General features: G+C 32.7%; 1 protein-coding gene across 1 annotated transcript in view; it reads left to right on the top strand.

Annotated features, from left to right (window-relative positions):
- The window catches only part of LOC106877274 (RNA polymerase II elongation factor ELL2), a 63,141-nt gene that overhangs the window by 23,996 nt on the left and 13,085 nt on the right, over positions 1 to 26,060 (top strand). Inside the window, exon 2 of the mRNA XM_052977018.1 lies at positions 18,619 to 18,663. Coding sequence (XP_052832978.1) covers positions 18,619 to 18,663 — 45 coding nt within the window. The remainder of the gene's footprint in view (positions 1 to 18,618; positions 18,664 to 26,060) is intronic.

Raw genomic sequence — 26,060 nt, 5'->3', positions numbered from 1 at the left:
TATATATATATATATATATATATATATATATATAAAATATATTATGTGTGGATATATATGTGAAGGTGCATGGATTAATGGTTAGTGTATCTTGGCTCCTGATCGTGAAGTTGTGAATTTCATTTGTCTTTGAGCAAGACAATTTATTCCACGTTACTTCAGTTTCCTCAGCTGGCAAAAATGAGTTGTATCTGTAGTTCAGTAATGGACCAGCCTTGTCACATTCAGTTTCTCATGCTGAATCTCTGAGAACTATACTAGGGTACACGACTGTGGAGTGCTCAGCCACTCGCACATTAATTTCACAAGCAGGCTGTTCTGTTGGTCAAATCAACTGGAGCACTTATCACTACAACTGGAGTGCCCTACATAAATATGGTTCTAGATTCAGTTCCACTGCGTGGCACCTTTGGCAAGTGTCTTCTGTTGCTAGCTGACCAAAGCCTTGTGAGTGGATTTGATCAACAGAAACTGATGGAAGCCCATTGTGTGTATATACAATAACATCATTGAAATCTTGAAGGTATGGTATAATGCATAATTAATTCAAAGCAAATGGGAATAAACATTGCTAAAAAGTCAAAACACACTTTTGGCTTGAGAATAATTGCATCTAAAGACACTTTCTTTTTATTTACATATGGTGAATGTAGCATTGGCCTGGAGGTGTTAAGCATTCATTTGGATGTTTCAGCTGAATTGTTCCTCTTTGATGGGTCAGTAGTGTTGGTTAAAAATCTATCATCCTTTCGTTATGGTTTCCACCATAGCTCCTTTTTCTTGCCAGTTAGATACTCTACCTGCTACCTTCCATTGTCCAAGGTTGTGGTATTTGACTATCAGATCACAGAACCAACTCTGCTCACAGGATTATCTGGGCAATCAGCAACCTTCTTAAGTGTACCTTGAATAATTCAAATTAGGCCTTTTGCAGGTGATTGGTTTTCATGTACAAAGCTAAAATAGATGTTTCATCTCACTTTGTGCTTACTTTCATTTTTATGGATTCTTTGTTTTGTAATAAAAAAAATGTTCAAACATAAAGGTGTAAATGTAAAACATTATCAAATGATAACTGAATGGGTAACTATTGAATCACTATTGTCTTGATTTAGTTTAAGCTTTTTTTTCTTTTCTTTCTTTCTCTGTGTGCCTAAATAAGTCATTTACTCAAACATTTGCAATGCTTCATAAAAATTTGTGAATATTTTGAGATTTTTAAATATGTTTAGTAACATTTTGTCTTATAGCTATAATAATTATTTGAAAGGTAATTTTAGTTATTTAATCAGTGTAGTAAAATAAATCAATATTTAAATTCCATATATATGCTTATATTGATGTGAATCCTGTTTTGTTCATCTAATTGTCTTGTTAAATATTACTGCAATCTGTTGTACTTGAAGCTTTGTTGAAGTCATTTTCATGATTACTAAATTGGAAGTATCCTTCACCAAGAAGATACATTTTGTGTTCGTTTGTTTACTAGGAATGCTTTGAATGTAGAATCCCTTCTTTGAAGAGGCAATTCAAACTAATTAGGGTCAAAGTACACAATCGGGAGTTCAATTTTTTTTTTTTTCTTCTATTGGATTTTTCTTGTTCTACTTGGTGATATTGCAAATCAGCTGAAAGATAGTAAGTTGTAACCTATCCACACTGTTGTTTTAGGATGTTCACCTCTAAAAATACTTAGCTTTCTCAAGTCATGATAAATAATCAGCTTTAGAAAACTACCCAACCCATGTTGTGAAATACTGAAATCTGAATATTAATTAGTATATTGGTAATAGCACTATCTAAGCTGTTGAGTAAAGTAATAGCTTAAACGAATTACAAGTTCTTGTTCTTTTTTGTGTAATGCAATAGAAGCAGAGAAGCAAGAGACACTTCTACATTTCTGTGAAGCATGGGATAGCTTCTTGGCAGTCTGACTCATAGGAAGCAGTAAAGCAATTCTGCCATATCATTAAATTTGGGAAGGCGATTAGGGCTTTTGTATTTTGGGGGTTCATTTTAACCCTTTAACATCAGATTATTCTGTCAAATGTAATGCTTATTTATTCACATTGTTTTGAATTAAACATGTATTATCTTGTAGCTTGAAGATTTCAATGATGTAATTGTTTATTTTTAGAAAGACCTGATCTGGCTGTTTTGAACATAAAACACGTAGAATATTTTGCCAGATATGGCCAGTTTAAATGCTAAAGGGTTAGAATATATAACTAATGAGTTGGCTTGTTAACATATCTCATGACTTTATTTATTTTTTTTTTTCGGTATTAGCAAATATTAAACCAGGATTAGAGGCACTTTAATCCAAGTGATAAAGATGGTTTTTGAAATTAGGAAAAAAGTTTGTAATGCGAAATGCAACTACTTAAAGTGGTGAAGTAATTCATTTTGAGCTGTTAGCCAATGTGACAGCTTTGTCTGCAAGGAACAGTTGACATTTGTATGACGAACTAAGAAAATCATGACTGGTGTGACAACAAAACATTGGACTGGTAAATGTCCTTACTTTGCTTGTTGCTGACTAACAAAGGTGGTAGACCCTGAATGCTGAGTCAAAGCATACCTCCTATAGCTTATGGCAAGTTAATTAGCGTAGAGCATTCTAGATTTGATAATTACATTGTCATTTTAAGTAAATGCCAAATAGCTATGTACCATAGATGTTTCCCAACTATTCAAGTTTCATAGTTGTATTTCCTGTCTCTGTGTTTTTGTAGCTTGTACAAATTTTTAGGTGTTCTAACACTTATGAATTTGGAATTTTCATATACTAATTAAAATCAGTGAAACTAGTGTTCTTTAACTCAGTTCAAACATATTACTTGTTGCAGATTATGAATTTTATCTTGTTCAAAATTAATTTTGATGAAATTGAAATCGTAAAACTAGTTATTTTACTAACTAAAGCAGTGTGTTTTTCAGATTATTGCCATGAAGATTTGCTATTGAATCCCATTTAATAAGTTCTAAATCATTAGAAATGACATTTTCGGGGAGGGGGGTTGTTTTCCCTTTTTACTTGTTTCAGTTAGTGGGCTGTGACCATGCTGGAGCACTACCTTGAAGGGTTTAGTCAAACAAATTGACCCTAATACTTGTTTTTTAAAAGCTTGGCACTTACCCTATCGGTCTCTTTTGCCAAACTGCTAAGTCACAGTTACGTAAACCAACGCTGGTTGTAAATCGGTGGTGGATGACAAATGCATACATAAATTTAACAACAGGCTTCTTTTGGTTTCTGTCTGCCAAATCCACTCATAATGTTTTGGTCACCTCTGAGCTATAGTAGAAGACACTTGCTCAACATACTGCGCAGTAACTGAGCCCAAGACCATTTGGAAGTAAGCTTTTAAACCACACTGCCTATGTCGTGTTAATACAACATGAAAGAAAAACAACTTTGGTTTAGAGTTTATATGAGATCTTTCTCCCACCCCCATTATAAATTTACCAAGACTTAATTTGATTATGCTAAAATCTTGATCCTATTATGTGTTATGGTTAAATTTCAGTTTAGGATTGAACTCTTATGGTGAGTGTTTGGAAATGGATGAAACTATTTGGATATATGAGTAACAGTGTTCTTCAACCTTAATAACCCAGTCCACTGTTTTTGTTTTGAAATAAGGACTCTTTTGGGAACAGTTTGTATTGTATTTTCCTACACGCAAGTTGACATAGTATATAGTGTAAAAATTCAAACATTGTCACTATGTTTTTGAATCCTGCTGCATTCTATATGGATGTATATGTCAACCTACCATTTTTGACTGTTAATTTCGGTTTGGAAAGTTTAACTCGAATGCTCGAAAATCAGTGATTTTTAAAAAGTCGTCAAAGATATCCAAGATACTTATCTTGATGTTTTCAGATGGTATTTCAAATAAAGTAAAAATTAGTATTTGGAATGACTTGAATAAAATAACTTTATTTGTACAACAATTTGCTGTTAGAAATAGAGATGTCTCCTCTAACATTAATTTGATGAAATATTTGCTTGTAGTGAAAGTGAATCCTTTAGCATTCAGCTCATTCTGTCAAATGTAATGTTTATTTATTCACGTTGTTTTGAATTAATCATGCATTGACTCATAAGCACCAGGATTTCTGTGATATGATTGTTCATTTTTAGACTGACATTGTAGGGTAGGTGTGAGAGGCTAGATCTGTCTGATTTGAACATAAAACAGGTAAAAACAGTTGGGCCCAGATATGGCTTGTTTAAATTGCTGAAAAGTTAATTACAATCACTTTTTATCCAGAACAGCTTGATAGCATGGGTCTGGTAGTGTCCTCCCTCTTTCTCTCTCACATTTTCATTTATATGATTAACCTTTTGAACAAAAATATGAAATCCATTTTGTAAGGTGTTCACATTTGAAATCTTATTCTAAAAATAAAAAGTTCATTATACCAATAATAGCAATGATGATGAGGATAATAAATTTTGCTGTTATTATCCTAAAACATTTTCAGATTGTTGATTATTTTCAAAATAGAAATATGTAGATCTTTTTGAAATTGAAAACTTTACAGTGTGTGCGTGTGCGTGCACGTGTGTGTGTGTGTGCGTGTAACAAGTGGCTATAGAATTAGTCACAGTTGCTTTTCACTAGTTTTGATTTGCCAGATATGTTTAAAATTTTAGTTTCACTTTTGATAAAAGATTAACTTCAGAGTAGTTGATTAATTTGTGAATTGTAAGTCTTCACTTTTCAAAAGATGAGAAATTTAAATTCATTTTTACCTAAGATATTGTGAGGTATTTTTGCATGGTTAACAGATAATATAGATTTTAAAACATTTTAAACTTTTTAGTGGTTGGCATAAGGAAAGGCATTCAGTTGTAGAAACCATGCCAAAACAGACAGTAGAGCTTGACACAGTCCTCCAGTTTGCCAGCTCCTGTCAAGCCATCCAACCCACACCAGCATGAAAAGTGGACATTAAATGATGTTGATGATGATAACTTGTTTACTATTTGCAATTATGTGTATCTCTGTAAAATTATAAAGGTACCTATAGCTTTCATAAGCTATCTCATACTGATAAAGCTGATGTAATTGATGATCAACTTAAATTTCTGGACCAGGGGGGTGTTCCATATGTTAAAGTTCTTGGTATAAAGGTTTGAGTGAATTATTTAGTGTGGTGTGATACATCAAATGTGTTGCTTCTCTTGGGATAGATACTTTGACATTAACTATATCAGACAAAAGTTATTTGTCAAAGAAACTACTTTCCATCACAGTAAATTTCCTTTGGAAAGTAATGTTGCTTTTCTTATAAGCTTCTTATAAAGAATTCAAAAAAAGAAAAAAGCCATTACTTAAATGTTCTTTTGCTTATTAAATATTCTTCTTTTGCGTTGGACACGAATTGAGGCAAAATTTTAATATAACTTAATTACATAACATTTTCCCCTTGGTTTATTTTAGAGATTGTGGTAATGTCTGACGTATTCAAGAAATGGCTTTTTCATCAGTCATACCCTTTATGTAAATAATATAATTTGTGGTTTGTTATAAATATTAAATTGTGATCACATTTCCAATGACAATTGTTTTTAGTGACATGTTTGTGGTCTGAGTTTTTTTTCTTTCTTATTTACTGACTTCAGTACTGATGTCTAGACACTTAATTAAAGACTATTGTAAAGATTTTTGTCCATTGAGTGTATTGTAATCAGCGGCTGTTAGTCTTTTGCAGTGTACTCTAATTGTATGAAAAGTAGTCACATCTGCTGATAAATTGACTACAAAAATGCTTTGGGAAACCTTGTTAGCATAATCAATGTCTAAATAATCCTCATCTCATATTAAAGCTAAATCAAATCTAAATACTTTAATACATTGAAATCTCTTATTGTTTCTCTTGCAATGTTTTATGTTACTGAGTTATTTGTCTTCATTGTGTCCCATCACTACTTATTTTTCTAATAGTTCTAATTTCCTTCAGTTATAGCCTTGGCCACTCTATTTCAACAATTTTGCAAGCCAAAGTCCTGCTTGGCCTGCTAGAGATGGCTGAATATCCACTCAGTGACAGATCTTTAAGAAAGGTCACATTAACCCTTCTATTACCATATTTCTGTTGAAATACACTACCATTAAGAAAAGTGGCTACTTAGAAGATCTCTAAGAGATGACAGTAGTAACTATACTGAGAAGTAATGTTGATTGCCACTTTAACATGGGTGTTCCATAGGAACCAACATTACTAACGTTATTGACCTCAGGAGGATGCCTCCTCCAGCTGGTTATCTATGCAATTTGCACCCAATATATATTGCAAGCAAGGGAGCAAACCCAAACCATATTCCATGCTCCTCTGCTTGCATGCAAATTGCATTGATAACCAGCTAGAGGAGGCATCCTCCTGGGGCTATAGGCAATAGTTCCTATGGAAAAACCATGTTGAAGTGGCAATAAACATTACCTTATACTACTGTTATTTCCAATAATTTTGAAAATAATGAATTATGTAAAATAAACTGGTGTTTTAAGGTGGTGAGCTGACCAAACTTTTAGTATTCCAAACAGAATGATTAGCCTCATTTTGTCCACCTAGGTCAATTTCTCCTATTATCTGTTCAGGGTCAATAAAGTAAGTACCAGTTAGGTACTGGGATTGCTGTAATTGAATAGCACCTCCCTCTTTAAGTTTTCAGGCCTTGTGCTTATTAGTAGAAAGTTTAGATCACTTTCTGACAAGTTTGTCATTGACCCAGGGCCAGCCATCTCGGGTAAGTTGGTATCAAATGAGTTAAACAATGAAGTTCTAGATACTGGAAAATACATGACATGACCTTTGTTGGAATACATCCATGATATGTCTTTGCAGTTATAGTTAACCTGGGACTAAACAACAACACATTCATTTTGTAGTTATTGTTCTTGGTTGAGCTTGTTATAGTTTAAATTACTCTTATTTTTGCAATAAGCAATCATTAATGTTTAACTTATAAAAGGGTGTGTGTGGGGGATAAGTGCAATAAAAGTATTTATTGAGGTTGACAAATTATCTTCTAAATGTGTGTGTGTATTGTTGGTGATTTTAGTTCATATTGTATTCCCTTCCCATTACAATCTTTTGTGTGTTTTGCTTGGGTTGAGCGTTGAAAGAACTCATCAAACTTAAATGGGGAGAAAATTATTTTTGATGTAGGAAACTACAAAACTGGCTTCTTTCATTGACCATTAACAAGCCTAACATCTATTTTCCAGACCACCTGCCTACCCCATCTTATTTTCATATTACAGGTCTACAGCAGCTGTGAAAGCTAGCCCTGCTCCCTGCTGTCCTTTACCAGAAGCTCTGTAGCAGGAGCTGTCCAATCAGGCTGTATATATTGCTTCTAACTTGAGTGTATTTGTAGTTTTGCTAAAGGAGGTTAAAAGCAGGCTGTAAACAGTTCTTTTGTTTCTTTTTTTTTTTTTTTCTTCATGAATTGCTAAAGCTGATCCAACCAGTTTTCTTTGCTTTTATGCAGATTTCATCCACCCTTCTTGTATTTCGGGTTGGATTTTTTTTTTAAAATTTATATTTGTTTCTCATGACTGGGCACTTTTTCTCTTGCTGCCTTGATTGAGGTTTTCAAATTTTTGAAGGCCTCTTGACTAGCCATGAAGAATATTTCACAACACTGTTAGAAACACTGAAATAGTAATTTGAAGGCCTCTTGACTAGCCATGAAGAATATTTCACAACACTGTTAGAAACACTGAAATAGTAATTTAAAAACAGATTTGAAGTCTTTCAAAATATGCATATGCTATACTTGAAGATATACCATCATCATCATATGTCCATTCTCCATACAGGCATTTAAACTTCGTTTCATCTGCTTACATTCCCTTACCATTTTCTCAAATAGCTCACTTTTTTTTATTTTAAAGCCAAATAGGATCTAGTTTTTTTCCATTCACAAAATAGCCTTCCAGTCTCATTGTTTTGAAGGTCTGATGTTGTGGAAAAAAAAAGTTAGGGGTTTAACCCTTTTGATACCAACCCGGCTGAAACCAGCTCTGGCTCTCAGTGCAAATGTCTTGTTTTCATAAGTTTTGAATTAAAATCTTCCATCAAACCTTAGTCACAATTTATGTTCCCAACACTAGCTTAATGATAACCAAGTTATTTTACTAAATTCTTTGTTATATTTAAAATAACTGAAAGAAACACAACATCTCAAAATAAATACAGTAACGAAAGGGTTAAAAATCGAAAAACTTGGGTATTTTTAACCAATAGAGATGTCTTGTTTTTGAATTTGTTCTTTTGGGAAAGGTTTGCAAGTTTTATTAACTTCAAATAACATTTTAGAAGCTTCATTTCTCAATTTCGAACTTCAAATAATATCCTATATGCTTGGCTACATTAGCAAATGAAGACAAGTTATTTTGACTAACTCCAGCAAAATACTCTTTATGTTCAGGATCTATATTCTGTATATTCCATTATTTCCATAGTCGAGACTATTTTAAGTAGTAATTAGCTAACATATCTAGAATGTTGTTTATTTTTATTAGCACTTGAAATGGTATTTTTGCATTATGACAGATCTAGTTGTCTTGATATTCAGGAATCTCTTTAAAAAAAAAAATGAGTATAAGTAGACATGAGCTACTTCCTGAATCATGTAATATTTACCATATGTGGTGTGAAATGGCGGTGGGTAGTGATGCAATAGTTGGCAAAGTTTGAGGCCTGATATTTTTTTCCTCTGTGTTGAATATGGATAAAATGAAAAAATAGAGAATATAGTCCTTGCTCATAAATGAATTTAAATGTTGCAAAATTTTGGATATATTTAAAACTGCCTGTATCATTGATTCATGGTTAGATACTGTTTTTATTTAAGGAACTGATCATATAGTAATAATTATACCAAAAGAAGAAGAAAGAAAAAAGAAGTAAATTTTACACTATCAGTTTAGCCGTGGGTAAAATTGTTTTGCTTCACGAACATAGATAAATAAACTTCTGAATTTGTCATAGTGTAATTCCAAGAGTTGGGGTTACATAATCCTCTGGATAAGATTTTTACATAACATACATGTATTGAAGTATGAGAATCCTGTCCATTGACCTCAAATTAAGAACTGAATACCCCTTCTTTGGCAGCTTTTTATGTCTGTCATCATGCTGGCATGGGTTTGACAGTGTTTTTATTTATTTATTTTTTTTTAGATGACCGAATACTTTGTCATCAACCATTTTAGTCACCTCTTACAAACGTAAGAACATTGTGTATTTCTTTGAAATCAGAGATTAACACAGTAAAAACTCAATCCATTTTTAGAGGAACAGTTTTATTAGAAGTCCATTATCATGCATAGACTAGTATTTTCATCCTGGGTTGGAAGAAACTGTTTAGTTATAGTGAGAAACTGAATTTTCCAATACCCATATTTGTGTGTGTGTGTGTGTGTGTAATGGCAGTTACAAGTACAAAAGACCCCTTGCTGACAATTGAACCACACCTATTGTTTGCCAAGCAACCATGCTATTGATTAATGAGTGGGTCTCATAAACATTAACTGTCAAATTACTACTTATAATCATTTAGTAGGATACCTGAGTAATCACTAGATATTACAAAGAACAATACAAAAGCTTTACTACTCATGCATGTTTTTTATTTCTATACATCATTTTTACTAATGGTTAAATGAGTAAACCCATTTGATGTTCTAGATTTTAGTTAAAAAAAATTTTTTTTTTTCAATAAGCTTTTAGTTAACACAGTTCTATATTTAAGAGATGAGGAATTATTTACATTCGACTGATATTTGTCCTCATCTTATTTGTTAACACATTTTGACTGATATACCCTCCAGCCTTCTTCAGGTGTCTTGGGGGAAATTTCGAACCTTGGTTCTCATTCCTATGGTATTTTTTCAATGTTGTTATTATTATTGTTATTGTTCGGGTCACTGCTTGGAATCGAACTCGGAATCTTGGGGTTAGTAGCCTGCACTCTCAATCACTACACCATATGCCCGTGAGCTTCCTTTAGTTGTTGTTTTAAATTTTTACCTAAATCTTGCTTTGGATTGAGACTTAGAAATTAAGAATCAACCCTCATATACTTGTAAATATGCATGGATATATTGTAAGAAATTAGCTGCAGTGCTCTTGAAAGCTACAGCAAATAATAAGAAATTCTCATTTGAGTGTCTGTTCTACCAAGGATCATAAATTTTTCCTTCTACTTTTAACGACTTTATCCGGTTATTCAGTGTCTACTTATTTTATTATATTATGTAAGTGGCAGAGTGGAGGCAGGTAGCTTAGTGGTTAGGGTGTTTGACTCGTGACTAAGATTGTGGTTTCAGTCTTGGACTGGGCGATACATTGGTGCTCTTGAGCAGTATGTTTCATTTCACGTTGTTCCAGTATCCACTTAACAGCATCTCGTCCAGGAAGGAATATATATGCCAGAGAAACCAGCCTTATTCTCCTTACAGAGTTATGTGGACTTATGTAACTGAGTATTTCACATTCATATTCCCATAACATAATCCTTGACCAGATTTAGTATGACAGTGTGCAACAAATGCTTAAGAAATTTCCTTCCCTCGAGGTAACTTTCGATGTCTTTTTATAAAAATAAGAAGCATTTATTAGAATGTCATCTTAGATATACTGTCTGGATTAAAGGTGGGATGGCCACATCTTAAATTCTTTTGATCATAGGTCTGCTCATTCAAGGATAACTTTCAGAACAGCATTATATTTCAAATAAACACAAGCTAATGTAGGAGCTTTATGATTTTGACTTGCTAGAAGTAGTAGCGAAATTTCCTTCAGATTGTATTCCACTGTCTGAAAAAGGACACATGAGTGCATTCTTGGAGCCACTGTCTTCAAAAGGACTAAATGATCAAGGCTGGAATGCTTCCATTGAAGGTTTGCACAATCAAGAACAGCTTAATAGTCAAATAGTATAAAAATGTTATAGTTGATATTTAATATATGTCATAAGTACTTTATTTTACCAGATGTAATATGAAGTTATTTTACAACACGTGTCCTATAATAAAAGCTTGATGTTAAAATAAAATTATCAAATTACACCATATATTTTATTGGCTGTTGTATTTTTCCACTACTTTGTGTGTGTGTGTGTGTGTAATTAAGAGCTTTGTAATCACTTTCATTGAGATGAAATATGCCTATTTAAAATGGAAGTTGCCATAAATATTAAGGACTTTCTATTTCGAGCCTGCAAGTTAGACTCTTCATAGCCATATATAAAACTCTTTCTCTTGTTTGTGTTTTGATTCTCGAATTTTTTTGGCTTAGCTTCATAAATGTTTTTTTGACTTTTAAAAGGTCTACAGTGCTTTCTATCTATACTTTTCCTAATCCTGTTAGAAACTTGGGGATTTTCATGAAATGCATTTTGCCCTGTGTAAAATGGATTTGGATGAAATTTGCTGATATAAATTGATCATTGGCGTACATTGTGAATATAGTTTTTATTTGTTGCCATGTCACTGTTACTTATCCAGGTGGGCTGAACATTAGTTAAGTTGCTACAGCTTAAGTGTTTCCACGTTTATTTACAAAATAGCAATTCAATTCCTGGGCATTGGTTTCCTGTTTTAAAGCTGAATTTGTGTTTCATTTGTTTCTGTAACTTAGAAGCCATGCTACTAGCATTGAGAAAAACATTCCAAGACATTCTTTCATTATTGTCATTGACATAGTATCCTGTTGAAGTGTATGCCTTGTCTCATTGCCTATCATTCTTCAAAAAAATTTTGTGTTTAATGGTTTTGTAGGACCTACATCACTAATGGAAACATCAATGCAATCAATGATCAACTATGTAATAATTCCATTCCTGTTCAGAATCAATAAATCTCAACATCACTTAGATTGCTGGCATGTACAGATGACATTGAAATATCACTGATTATTTTCTCCCAAGTTCTCTTTTTCTAATTAAATCATAATATTTCTAATTTCTAACCATGTTCAAAAATTGAAGGGAGAAAAAATCCAAAGAAATTGGCTTAATAAACTGCAACTTACAATTAAGAACTGAATGACAATTCTCTTTCACTTGACTCTTCAAACAAAACTAAAAAAATAAAAAAGAGTTGAATCGGACAATGAACTCACTATTATTAACATGGCTTTAGGTTTGACAACTGAGCTGCCTTCTCAATAAATAAGTGTAAGTGGCTGAGTATTCCACAGTCATCCTGTGACAGAGACTACTTTTGAATTTTAGGTACAGTCCATTTGATGGGCTCCCATAGTTTCACTCATAAGGCTTGGCTAGACCTATGGATATGGTAGTAAACACCTAAGATGTTACACAAATTGCAATGTTGGACATTATGACAGTGAAGCAAACTTATTGAATGGAACATGTAATTGTTAACCCTATATCCTCTAAATTATCAGCATGCAGAACTGTTTTTTATTTTAAATAATATATACACACACACACACACACACACACATGTATCAATTGTGCAACAAATTGCCAGATATTGCTTACATGCTATGGTATTTAATGTAATGAATTCTTGGAGCCTGTCCAAGCTTTCGGTTTTGATGTTTTCTTTCCACAAAAGCATAGTATTTGAAACACCAATACTTATTAACAATGGGCATTGTAGGGTTAACAGTTCTGTTTGCTAGTGTTGCTTAGTGTAGTTATTACTGTGTTTTTTTTTTGTTTTTTGTTTTTACTCAGTTTGGACAGCTGTGTTGAGTATGAATTTAGCACAGTTGCTGTTGTACACTGGAAATTATTTGTTCCTATAACAGCATTCCAATTATGACCATCACATATTCCTGGGTGTAATATACCTTGGGTCAGTGCTCTTGACCATCACGTTATCCACTGTGTTTTTTTCCCCCTTTGAGAATACGGTAATTTAAAGGAGTTGGTTCCTGTTTTAGGCAGGCTGAATGACCATGCCATGGCTACATTTGTTTGTTTTTTTGACAATGCAAGTAGACATCAATGTGTTTTTATTGTGTAAACTGAAAGATGCCACACATAAGGCTGGCAAAGATTTGTAATCTTTTGGAATAATCAGCAAGCTAATGTATTATACATTATATGTATTGTAGTTTATTTAGTATTGTTGTATTTGGGGATGGTCATGTTGTCAGTTTAGCCAATGAAAACACATGCACTATATATTTGGTGTTCACTTGCTTCAGATTTATTTTATATCAATCTTATTTCAGCCAGAGTTCTTTCATCACACTCCTGTGACCTCATCAGTGGTCCTTTGCTTTTTTTTTTTTTTGTCTCTCTTTACTAACGATCTGCCATTTTGTATTCCTGTTGTATGTGTCTTTATTTGCACATGTATATATCTCTGTGAATGTGTGGGAATGTGTATGGTGCCTGCATTATCAGTATCCCTTGTTTATACATGTTCGTTTAATTTACTTTTATTTATTTATTCATTTGTTTATATCTACTTACTTTCATTTCTTTGTTTTGGTATAAATTAAATAGATATCAGAAAGAAATGAAAAAAAGTAGATATAAACATGAATAAATAAATAAAAATTAAACGTGTATAAGCATAGAAACTGGTCTTATGCAGGTTTGTGTCAAGAGTTAAGGATAGAGGGACACGTTGGGTAATGTAGTTCTAGAAACTCTGTGAAAGACAATGGTTATTGCTGGTGTACCTTTTTTTATAAGTCTACACAAACAGAGCTGACCTGGACTGAATAAAAACTACTGTCATTACCAGGTCATTTACTTTGTCTAGATTTTTATCATAGCAAGATTTCACTGCCAACAAAATTGGTTATCCAATAAATTCTCATTTGGTGAAGTTGATAAAAAGATATAAAACTGACATGTTGATGCAATAGTTGACAGTTAGCTTTTAAGATTTCAGCTGTTCTTCATACTTGCATTCATTAGAATATGTTCTTGCTTACAGTTCATATTACTGTAAATGTCAGTAATAGGTTTGACCTGATTATGTATGTATGCTAATATTTTGTGTATCAAAAGATATTATTTAAGTGTAGATTTTATAACTTGATAGCTTTCAAGACGCAATTTCATATCGAAAAGCTGATAGAATGTTAAACAATTTGAGATAAAAGTAGCTGCTTGGTATTAAAGCAAGTTTCAAGTTTCATTAAAGTTCTCTCTCTCTCTCTCAACTATCGTAGACGTCAAAATCTAGTCACCTGTGTTAGTAGACAAAATATATGTATAATATAAATAAGTTTGAAGCATTTGGATTTCTTTTTTTGTCACAAATGAACTCAAATTATGCCATATTTAAATGAGGAGTAAAATATACAGAGGGTATTAAATTTCAATAAATTAGTTGTTAGATGTTAAATTATATAGTTGGAAACTTAAAAAGAAAAAGGGAGAAAATTTGGACAGTTTTGATTGTTAATAATAGTAATTACTTCTAAGTAAAATTTCTACATCCAATCACCCATATACAAACACATTACTATTTTTTTTGGCATGATTGGGTGTGTGTAAGTTTAATGGCTGTAGCTGGATTTCTAAGATCATAAATTGGTGGTAAAAGCGAACAGTAGTGTAAAAAAGTTGTGACTAAGGTTTGGAAGATTTTAATTCAGAACTTTTGAAAACAAGACATTTGTAGGACAGAGCCAGAGGTTGGTATCTTAAGGGTCAAGTCACAACCTTGTTTACATTCATTTTGAAGGTAGTGAGGAGCTCTCTAATGTAAGGTCCCATTGTGTAACAATCATCATGGAACTTTTAAGAGGATGTTACATAACAAGAGTTAAGTAGTAATGTATACATGCAGGCATGACTATGGTTAACTCCTTTTGCAATCATGTCGTTTCACGTTCAGGCTTTATTGTGTGGCATCTTAGGCAAAGGACTTGTATCACCCTGGGTTAACTTGTGATGGAATTTGGTTGATAGAAACTATGCAGTTTGCCGTACACATACACACACAAATAGATGCTTGCATATGTGTCAGCATGACTCTGCATTCTGCACTAAGCTGAACTATAGACTCTGTCATTTGTCACTATTTCCTAATCAACCACTTCTTTAGTTCTACTCTTTTTAAGAAGAGTGGGATGAAAATCTTCCTCACTTAGTGACAGGGAAAACATCCAGCCATGAAGCTATATTTTAATAAGTATTCATCTGTGTTATCATGGAAAAACAGATGTAACCAACAAAGGAATCTTCTCATTTTTTTTTAATAGTTAATACTTATTTAGATATATGAGGGGAACCCCAACCCCTCATTATTAACACTTGAGATGAGGAAAGCCAATTCACTATCAGACTTTGACCTCAGAAATGTGAGATATATTTTGTTTGCATAAACTTCTGTTAAAATTGTATGTGAACAACTTGATTAAATTGTTTTATTTATCTTTGATTGCTACATAGTATCTTATTGTAGAATTGAATAATACGAGAGTTCTTAATTTTGAAGTTGAATTTGAAGCTACTGATTTATATGAAAAAGATTTAATTTCTACCTACGAAGAAAGCAAACTTTTTTTTTTAACCCAAATAGTTTTAGTATTGGTGACTAACAAAATCATCAGTTTATATTTAAATTCTGGCAGGATGCTGTTGACTAAAGATCTTATCCATTATCAGATTTAGAAAACCAAGTTCCTCTTATACCTGTCAGTTTACCTTGCCAAATAATGCATCTCTTATATTAATTTATCTGTCCTTGCTCATGTGGTGGCACATATTACAAATCTACAATCACATAACTGTTAAGTAATTGGAATCGTTTTCATACTACACTGTTGCCATTCTATCTGTTTCCTTTTACACTCTTGCTCATAGCTGCCTGTCAACCCCTCTACCCATCACACTAGCAAGGGAAAATACATGGAGCATTTCATTCCAACACATATCACAACTTCTAGGCTAGCTCATTTTTTGGATCTACACCATAAATGCAATAGCTCTCATTCCTTTTTCATGTATATACTTTCTAGTGTATACTTAAATATAATAGCTCGTTTGCATTAACGTGCATTTTTCAGTTTCTTGAACTTTTTTATTTGGCTTTTAAAATATTCTTTAAATACTCTCCCTGCATTCTTTCAAGATATTCTTTACGTGTTTCATTTCAGTGTTCTTTGAGAATATCAATTAAATATCATTCCCAACACATCATCTTTAATAGTTTCTCACTGTTTCAAACTGTCCCATAAATATTTCAATGTTCTTTGACAATATCCTTGAAATATTCCATGTCAGTGTTCTTTCAAATTATATTTTAAATATTCTATCCTGGTATTCTTTCATAATGTGATTTAATATAGTTCTAAATGGAGATCAACAACCTATAATTTAAAAACACTATTTGCACCATGTATTGAGGGATGTGAAATGATGATTTGCATATTTAGTCTTAATACATCTTGACAGATTCAAATACAAATATGCTAGTCACTATTGTGTGTCACAGGATCTCCATATCACATTCAGTTCATTAGTGCAAAGGAGGCTATAGTAGAAGTCACTTGCCCAAGATGTAATGCAGTGGGACTGAACCCAGAACCATGTGGTTGAGAAGCAAGCTTCATACCACACAGTTACTTCTGTACCCATATCTCTCTCTCTCTTTCTCTCTTTCTCTTTCTCTCTATCTATCTCTCTCTCTCTCTCATTAGTATCACTTCAGGCATAAATATTTCTGCTTTTTGCCATTGTTTTTGTTGTTTTATTATTAGTAGACCAGTGATGGCAAACGTTTTAACTCAGTGTGCCAAATTTAATTTCTTTAACAATCCTGTTATTAGAACATCACATGTGTACTTGTATGTTGTATTTTTTTCATAACCTGATACTGCAGGGAGATTATTCTCTTGAAGCTTGTGCCATGTCATTACCAACTGGCATTGTAGGTTCTTCATAACTACCAAGTTCACCCATACAGTTTCTAAAATCATAGGGTAATTTATATATACCTTTATACATGCCTATGCATTCTCTTTCTGTGGTTGGTGCTGTCTACTCATTGACACAAGCCAATGAGGAGTGGTCTGTAGGTTTGGTACATGTTTTTTTTTTTGAGCTGTCACTAATATCAACCACAGCTGCTGCAAATTATCAATTTCACAGTTAATGTTAGTTATGCAGCATTATATTTGACTTTGCTTACAAAGCTGATATTCACAAATGTTTCATAAAGATTTTGCTATAGATTGCTGGAAACTAGACCATGTCGGTTTATGGTTTTTAAAAGTATGCACTTACATATGGAAACAAATAAGAAGTTTAGTATTTAGATAGGTTCACAACAAAAAAATGGGGGGGGGGGTTATTCTTGTATTTTCTAAGCCCCTTAAAATATTTCTTGTTTTTATTGCTTGTATACTAGTTTTCATATTTATTGCAACAAAACCAAGTCATTAAGCATCTTTTTTATTTTTAAAACATTTTGTAACATGGGAGCAAATAATATTTAAAAATAACATACGTTAGAGAAAAGCTAGTAAAATCAATCAATAGCTACAGAAACTGAAAATCTTAATCTAAAGGTGTTATTGGACACCTGTGTAAGGCCCAATGTATTTTGGTGCTAATGTGGTGTGAAGTGGGTTGTAAACAGTGTTGGATAGAGAATATCCGAGTAGTATTTTGTATGACCATTCAAATTGTAGCTTTGCTTCAGAAATAAGCCCCACGTGATAGGGTGGCTGTTGCAGCAAGTGTCACTGGCCATTCTCTGTGGCAACATTTTGTAATTGTGTGTGTGTGTGTGTGTGTGTGAGAGGCTCTGCTGAATGTATGATTTGGTTTGGGGTGCATGAACTGCTCCCCTCCCATCTTTTGCTGCTTAATCCCCCCTTTCTTTTTCTTTTCTTGGAGTAATTCTGGGTTGGTTCCCCTACCTCAATAATTCAATCTTTTATACTATTATGTTTACCTTTCTTCCTGTAAAAACATGAAATGTGATCCATATAGATGTAGCTTCAGTGCTACCAAGCTCATATCCAGATGGAACTTAATCTTATCGTGATTATAAATAGTGGAATTAAAATATTTCATTTGAATTAACTTCAGACAATTAATGTATGTTTACTATAACAAGTAAATTTTAATTACTTTCCAGCTTCTAATTAAGGTCATCTTAATTGTGTATTTATGCAGACACACGCATTCACACACATCTGTATGCACACTCAGGGCTGAAACAAGCAATTTCTGCTATGGAACTTAAACCATATCAAGCTGCCGCATTGGCAATTGCACCAAAGCGATCCTGTCCTTGTAAGACTAACAGCACTCTCACCTCCTATCACATGTAGATTGCAGATAATTTCATAGTTATTTAACCACCTGCTGATAGGCCTCCTCAACACTGTGGAATACTATTTGTTTATATGGTAATGATTTGAGTAATTGGCAGTGCAGTTGCTTGGTATGCAACAGATTCATGATCAACTCTTGTGGGAGGATCTGTTCTCATTTTCTGTCCTGGTTATACCTCATAATTTATATTTAAAATCTTAATCATTTAGTGTTACAATTTAATATGTATGTCAGTGTCTATATATGTATACATAAACACACACACCGACAGTTCTTTAATATTTTTCTTTTCCTTTATTTTTCAGGATGTACATCGTAAAGCAAATATCAAATTTCAGAATAACTCTGGGGTAAGTTGTTCCTGTAAATTTTTTTCCATTTCCATTGCATAACACAGATTAAAATGTATCTGAGCACTGTTGTAATGAGTAAACTTTTGCTTTGGAAACCACTGTGATTTTATTTCCATTTCCAACCTGATTAGTTCTGTCTTTAAAAGTAGAGAATATATCTCTATTTGCCCTAAACCAGAAGGTATATCACGTGGTAATCATTAAAAAAAAACTTAATTCACACTAAATTATAAGTAAAATATTTGTTAGGATAGGAAGGAATTTTATTTGAATGTTTAGGAGAATATCAAATTTGTCATAAATACTTAGAAATCTAGTTTATTTTGATATTTTACATGTATGTCACTGCTGTAGTAACTATCATTATCAATTTAACATCCATTTTTCATGCTTGCATGGGTCAGGTAGTGTTTATTGAAGCAGATTTTTTATGGCCGGATGCCCTTTGTGTTGCCAGTCCTCATCCGTTTCTAAGTAAGGTAATATTTCCCTGTGGCCAGACGGTTTTGCAGAATATTGCGAATGAATGATGCTGCTTGCATGATAGCTACACTCATTTTACAACTGTCATGTGATATCAAGGCAGGGAGACACACACAGATATGTATGTATGTATGCATGCATGCATGCGCGTGTGTAAATAATGAAGCAAAAAAATACTTTAGCACATCTATAATGATCAGTTACAATTGTTTCTGTACCGACACTGCTGCTTGCAACACCAGTTTATGTAAAAATTTGAAGTGAAAATTTATGCAATATTTAGTTTTAAACATTAGAATGACACTTCATCAGACTAGTGTCAAAGGTGTGCTTATGTTCACTCACATGCACACACGTGGCAAGCTTCTTCCAGTTATTTATCAGATCCCCTTAAGGCTTCGGTTGGTCTGATGCTGTAGTAATAGCTATTTGCCCAAGGCACCATGCACTGGAACTGAACCTAGAATGATGTGGTTGGGAAGCACACTTCTTACCACACCGCCACACCTACATCTAAACCACTGTTTAAATTCTTAACAGAAATTTAAAGCAGATGATATTTTATGCAAAGTAATTTCTCATGACGAAAGCTACAGATTTACTTGATGTGAGTACTGTTGATTGAATCCATTTCATTATATGCCTGACACTGTTAGGACTGGCATGATTCAAACTCCAAGTTAGTGCAGCACTGCACTATTTCTGCTATTCCACTTTTTCTTTCTATGAAGTATTGATTATCAATGAATAAACGGCTTGTGTGAGATTATTCTAGATATTTCCGAATGCATCGGCAAGATGGTTAAAACAAAACAACAAACAAGAAAAAGATAAAAACCCTCTTTCTCTCTCATTTGATTTCCAATAAATCATAAACTGAATGGCAACAAACCAACTAGCCTCAGGCAAGATTCGTCTACGTCTACCAATGGCTCAAGCTATGGTTAACATTTAACAGCACCTGGTACAGTTCTAGATTATAAACCTATATTGGCTTAAATTTCCTCTTGTAGTATTTTACCCAAGCTCAGCTTGATTGGGCAGACTGATCTAAGATGTTCCAGTTTATTTTCAACCACATTGTGTACAAGACTGTATTGTTCATAGTTTTTAATTCCTGTTTACCTTATTTTCCTGTATTCAAATCAATGTAGCGTACATCATCACTATCTTTTCCAAAACCTGCTGCATTTCACATGCAGTTTTTGGTCCTCCAAAATTGTCTTGGTGTATAATAAGTTGACCTATCTTTTTTGGCTGTAAACTTTGATCAGAAAAATTCTACTTGTATGCTAGAAAATGCAGTGTTTTTTTAAAGATGAGAGGATGCAGTTTGGATAAGATTTGCCTGCTATTTCTTTGTAGATCTTTCATTATCTCAGTCAAAAGGTTGTGATTACTTGAGTTTTTTGTTGTTTTTTTTCTCATTGTCCCAACTTTCTCTTGTTCTTTTATCATTGTATTTGGGGCTACATCATCCAATGTGAATTAAGGGAGATTTGGCTGCCATCTTATATAGTTTAAGAAGTCATGTTGTAGTCTTGTTCACTTGCTGCAAATAGATTAAGGTTACTTCAAATATGTCTTTTCAGTCTTGATACTACGTAAATATCCTGAAGAAAAAAAAAGTTTATTGAAAGAATTAGTGTATCAATTATAAATGAGATCTTTGAAATTGATATATGTTACATAAATATTAATCAACACGTGACTTTTGTGTCCTGAATACTTTAGAGTATCTACAACGTAGAGTTAAATTGCTTATTGTTAGACTTCAAAATTTTGTATTTGTTTCTTTTCTCTTTTTCAACATGTTAATAAAATATTGATGTTTCAGTGAACTAAAAGTTATCAACACTTTTAACTTAGAGCTTCAAAAGAAGAAAAAAAAAAGTTGAAGGTTGTTTGCATTTCAGCTGTGAACTTTCCCCATTTACAAATAATATGGCATTGTTACTCATAAAAAATTAACCTTTATAAAATGTAAGCATCAGTATGTTGCTGATTGTTTGGCAGACTGTTAAGTATTGTTTTACAATAGTTAATTTGATCAGGATTTCCATTTTATATAACTAATGTAAACTCATTCCTTATTGGTGTGCTGTTTCTTCCAGAAGGTAGGTCTTAAGTTCAAACAACTGAAGAAAGCCACTAAAGAGATAGGCATGGCTGCTAAAACCAGCTATGGTTGATGAGACCATAAGTGGAACCCTTCTGCTGGTGAAGATTAATGGTTCAGTCCTTACTGTTCCACTCAAGCAAAGTGTACAGGCTAAGGAATGAAACACTCATGACCCTGAGATGCCTACTGATGATATGGAAGAGTTTCTAACTTCGTGACGGATTTAGAACTTGTAAAACCAGAGTAGCTCCTGCAGTTTCCATATGAGGCAGATTATCGCTTAGGTTTATTTCACTCAAGCCCCATTTCTGTGGATGAGTTTGGCCTATCTACTTCAGTGTTACTACCCAATATCGATGCCACATTTCACAATGAAGAGAATTGTCTTGTTGTACCAGACCAAAAACTAAGCAACCTGCAGGTATAACATTTGCCAATCTGAACATTTTGAACAAGATCTAATTTTGGAAAATGCATACAAAGGTATATCTTGGATGAAACTTGGTTTTTATAGCCTAGCTAAACAAGGAGTGATTCCCAAGATCACGAAGTAGTTGTTTTTTGAATAATTTAAGTAAAACAAAAATTACAAAAAGGGAACTGGTATGGGAAAGTTACAATTTCAGTTATTTTGGTCAGGTTAGAAGCATTCTACATGAGATTGAAGGTGTTAAAAAGCAATCCTAACACTGTCCTACATGTCTATGTATATTTGTATTGCATATACAAATATACTTGAATACTATTAGCTTGAAATAGTTTGTTAATTATATGGCCTCGTAAGTATTATTTCAAGTGCAAGTGACTACTTTAGTGCTAATAATTTTAGTCAGAGTAATTTGTGAGAGCTTATCTGCTGCAATTAATCTCCCAAGCTAAGGCAGTTGTGCAATTCATTAGTAAGATGTATTATATGAAGGGAAATCTGGACAGTACAAAAATGTATAGATGTTAGGTATGAGCAAGAATGCAGCTAGTAATGATAGATTTAATGTGAACAATTAATTCTTCAGTTGGATTGTTAAACAGGCAAAAAAAAAAAAAAATCTGCTAATCCTTGGTTTATCATGTAGTATTAGCTAAGGCAAATAGATTAAGGTTCAATATTATAGGGTTTATTTTTTTTTAAAGTTAGACTGTATTGTAGGGGGAAAGCCTCTTAGTGATTACTCAGTTTACTAGAATTAGCAGCCTTTTCTGTCTCAAATTATACTTTACTATCTTAATTGAAAAACGTTACATTGAATAATTATAATGTACCCAACATATGCAATACGTGAGAGGAGGACAGAACGGTCAAGGTTGCAATACTTTGATTGTAGATCTCTGTTAGGTGGGTTTACATAGGGTAGCCTTCAAAAGTAACCATCAGAAAGGACTTAATCATTTAATTCTTTAGCATTCAGGTTTCTTCATCAAATGTATTGGCATATTTATTCACCTTGTTTTGAATTAATCACGCACAGTCTCATAGCTTTGAGATTTCAATGAAGTGCTTGTTTATTTTTAGAATGACATTGTAAGGTAGGTGTGAGAAGCCAGATCTGACTGGTTTAACCCTTTGGCATTCAGATTATTCTGTCAAATCTGATACTTTTTATTTATCTACATTGTTTTGAGTTAATCATGCGTTATGTCAGCTTCAAGATTCCTATGATGTTATTGTTTATAAACGTATTTTATCATCGTCTTGGGTTGTCCCAGGGCTTGCGAGTGAAATTGGGTAGATGGAAACTGTAGAAGCTTGTTGGATTGGTTGTACATGTAATTCAAAAGTTACATGTTTCAATGAGCTATTGATTGAGCAAACTTTCATTGGCAAAACCATTGAAGATCTTTATACATGTTTATATGCATGCACGCGTGCATATTAATATAAAGCAGTATTTTTAATGTTTTGTCTTCTAGTCTTTTCTGAATTTGATCATGCGATACTTAGTTTGCCAGTATTCAATTTCTTAATCTAAGGCAGTATAGATAAATGTTTCGATAAAAGTTTTGCTCGTTTTAATCAATTTCGTTTTTGTGAAACATTTTCAGATATAACTCTTTATTTCACCATTCCACATAATTTGTATGTTATGACAACACCATTACTGCATGCAGGAGATGTAACAATTTTAGCATTACCTACTGTTTTAATTTTAAATATTCATATTTTAAGTAACCTTTGTTTGCTTTGGTTGAGCAATTAGATTGTTTGCAGAAATTGAATATTTTCCAGCATTGATAATCTTTGAACTCTTCTGAGACAAAGACTACTGATTCTTCTACAGTACAAATTATGGAATCATTCTTTCAAGAAACAACTAAAAGGGTGATATTTAGCATTTAAACCAGTCATATCTGGCTCAAGTTTTCTACCAATTTTATGGCCAGATCTGGCCTCTCACACTCACCCTACAATGTCATTCTGAAAGTAAACAATCAAATCATTGAAATCTTGAAGGTATGAAATACTGCATGCTTAATTCAAATTAGTGTAACTGAATGCTAAAGGGTTAAGCTTGGAGATGATGATGATGATACAACAGTTAAAGTTCATGTCTTGGCCTTATTTATGAAAGGCCAAGTCAGGTGTATTATAAAATCTATGCAAGGACTGGTAATTGTTAACACAAATGGTCTGCAATATTACAAAAGCAAATTAAATAAGATTCATTGGGTGGGTATTGTTTACTTGAGTAAAAAAAAAAAAAAAAAGATTTTAGTGCATGTAAATTAAGCTGCTATGCATACAATAGACATTTAGAATAATGAATAGTAAACTGAATGCTAAAGAGTTAAAATACTATCTGAATCAGTTGATTGGTTTATTTATAAATTCTAACACCGTATATTGGACATTTTGAACTATCTGTTAATAACATTAATGTATAAAAACATTAGCTAAAGTAATTTAAACTTCTGCTTATGTAGCTCGTTTTATCTCCATTCTGCTTTTGTCTTGTTTACTGACAGCATTTCCTTGGATAGCGATTTTAAAATTTTCTCATAATCTATATTAGTATATGCATTCCAAATTTATTATTAAATGGCCACTGCACATAGCTTAACTTGACCTAAATTGCTTCCTAACTAAACAGCTTTGTCATAAAGTTTTTACATAAGCGCTGATAATACAGATTTTGAAATTTCTTTGGTGGTTTTTATTTCATCTTATGGAATGCTATTTGTTCTGAGGAATAAGTTCTGAAGTTTTAAATATCATGAAAAAGCAACTTTTAAAATTGCTGCTGCTGCTATATATTCAGCTGAGCAAGCACATACTGGTAAGTTAACATATTGACACTGAATAAGACTGCTTGACATCTTTTGACTGGATTTCATTTCGGTTGCATTGTTTGTATTATAACAATTCCTTGACATTTCAATGACATGATGATAAGGAAAATATATAAAATGTCCAATGCTAAAAGAAAAGAAAAAAGGCAGTTCTTTTTTTTTTCTGTGCACTTTAAAAAACCAGCAACACATTTAAATATAATTAATGCATATATATAGTTATATGCAACAAACTGAAGATTCCAATACAAGAAACAGATTAGCAATTCTTTAAAACAGAAACGTAAAGGAAAAATAGGTGCTAGATGAAATTAGTTTCATTCTTATGGAATCTCCAGTTGGTAATTGAAGCTTGATAGTAAAATAAAAAATTTCTAAAAGACAACATACTGCATATGAGATACAAAATAACAAAAATCCCAGTATATTTGAAGGTATTCATATACTGTTTTCATTACAGGAAAATGTTGCTGGGAGAATCACACTGTCATATGTAATGTCAGAATAGTAAAATAAATAAAACTTAATATGAATATATTAATTGTAGAATGACATAATATTATTCATTTATTTACACTGTCTCTCTTAGTATTGCTTATCTGTAATGACAACCAGTTTTTACACCATCAAAACACAAGTTTTTATGTTGTACCTCTTGAATTTTTAACATTGGGGATTTTTACAAGTCAAAAGCTGAATCATGTTATGATTGAACAAATATTAAAAAAATGTGATTGTTTATTCAAATGTTTGTAGTGTCTTTACTTCTGATCAGATTATTTTGAAAATTGATCATATTGCAGAAGAGATTTTGTGTTTTGTTACTCTCACCAAAAATAACATACCCATATATATACAAATTTCAACACAATGTGGTAACAAACTCGACTGTTCCCTTCTGTTCTATGTATAGCATAGTTTGTTGGGCAATTGAATTGGATCAAAACTCAATGGAAAAAGTTGTTTAAAATATATATATATATATATATATATATATATATACACATATATATATATATATATAGCCTTCACATTTAAACATATTTTTGCACCACCACTTGCAAAAGGTTCACTGTTCTACTTCCATTCTTAGGCAAACACATGGGTCAATGTCATGAGCGTTACATTTACTGAATGTAAATAAATGATAAAAGAAATAAAAATTTTCTCTCTTAGATTAGATAGCTTATGTCTTCCTTTAAACTCATAAACAAGGGTGGTTCAATTTGTACTGTTTCAAGTAGTATATGAGTGACTGGTTCTTTATGGAATTGTATCCTGCTGGATGTTAAGAGTTAAATAACAAATTTTTTGCTAGCTTCAATTATTGATTTCTGTCTGAAGGTTTCAGAAGAATGAAACTTAAGTTGGCCTGTTTTTTTGTTTTTTTTTGTGTGTGTGTGTAATATTTGTCAGATGAATTGGGAAACTTCCTGCAATAAAGTAAATTAGCAAATCAACCAACCATATCTCACCCAAATATTCTACCTGTTCTATGTCTAAA

The sequence above is a fragment of the Octopus bimaculoides genome, chromosome 2 (genome assembly GCF_001194135.2).
Source record: "Octopus bimaculoides isolate UCB-OBI-ISO-001 chromosome 2, ASM119413v2, whole genome shotgun sequence".
Classification (NCBI taxonomy): Eukaryota; Metazoa; Mollusca; class Cephalopoda; order Octopoda; family Octopodidae; genus Octopus; species Octopus bimaculoides.
The sequence above is the reverse complement of the archived record's forward strand: the minus strand, read 5'-3'. Positions and strand labels throughout refer to the sequence as shown.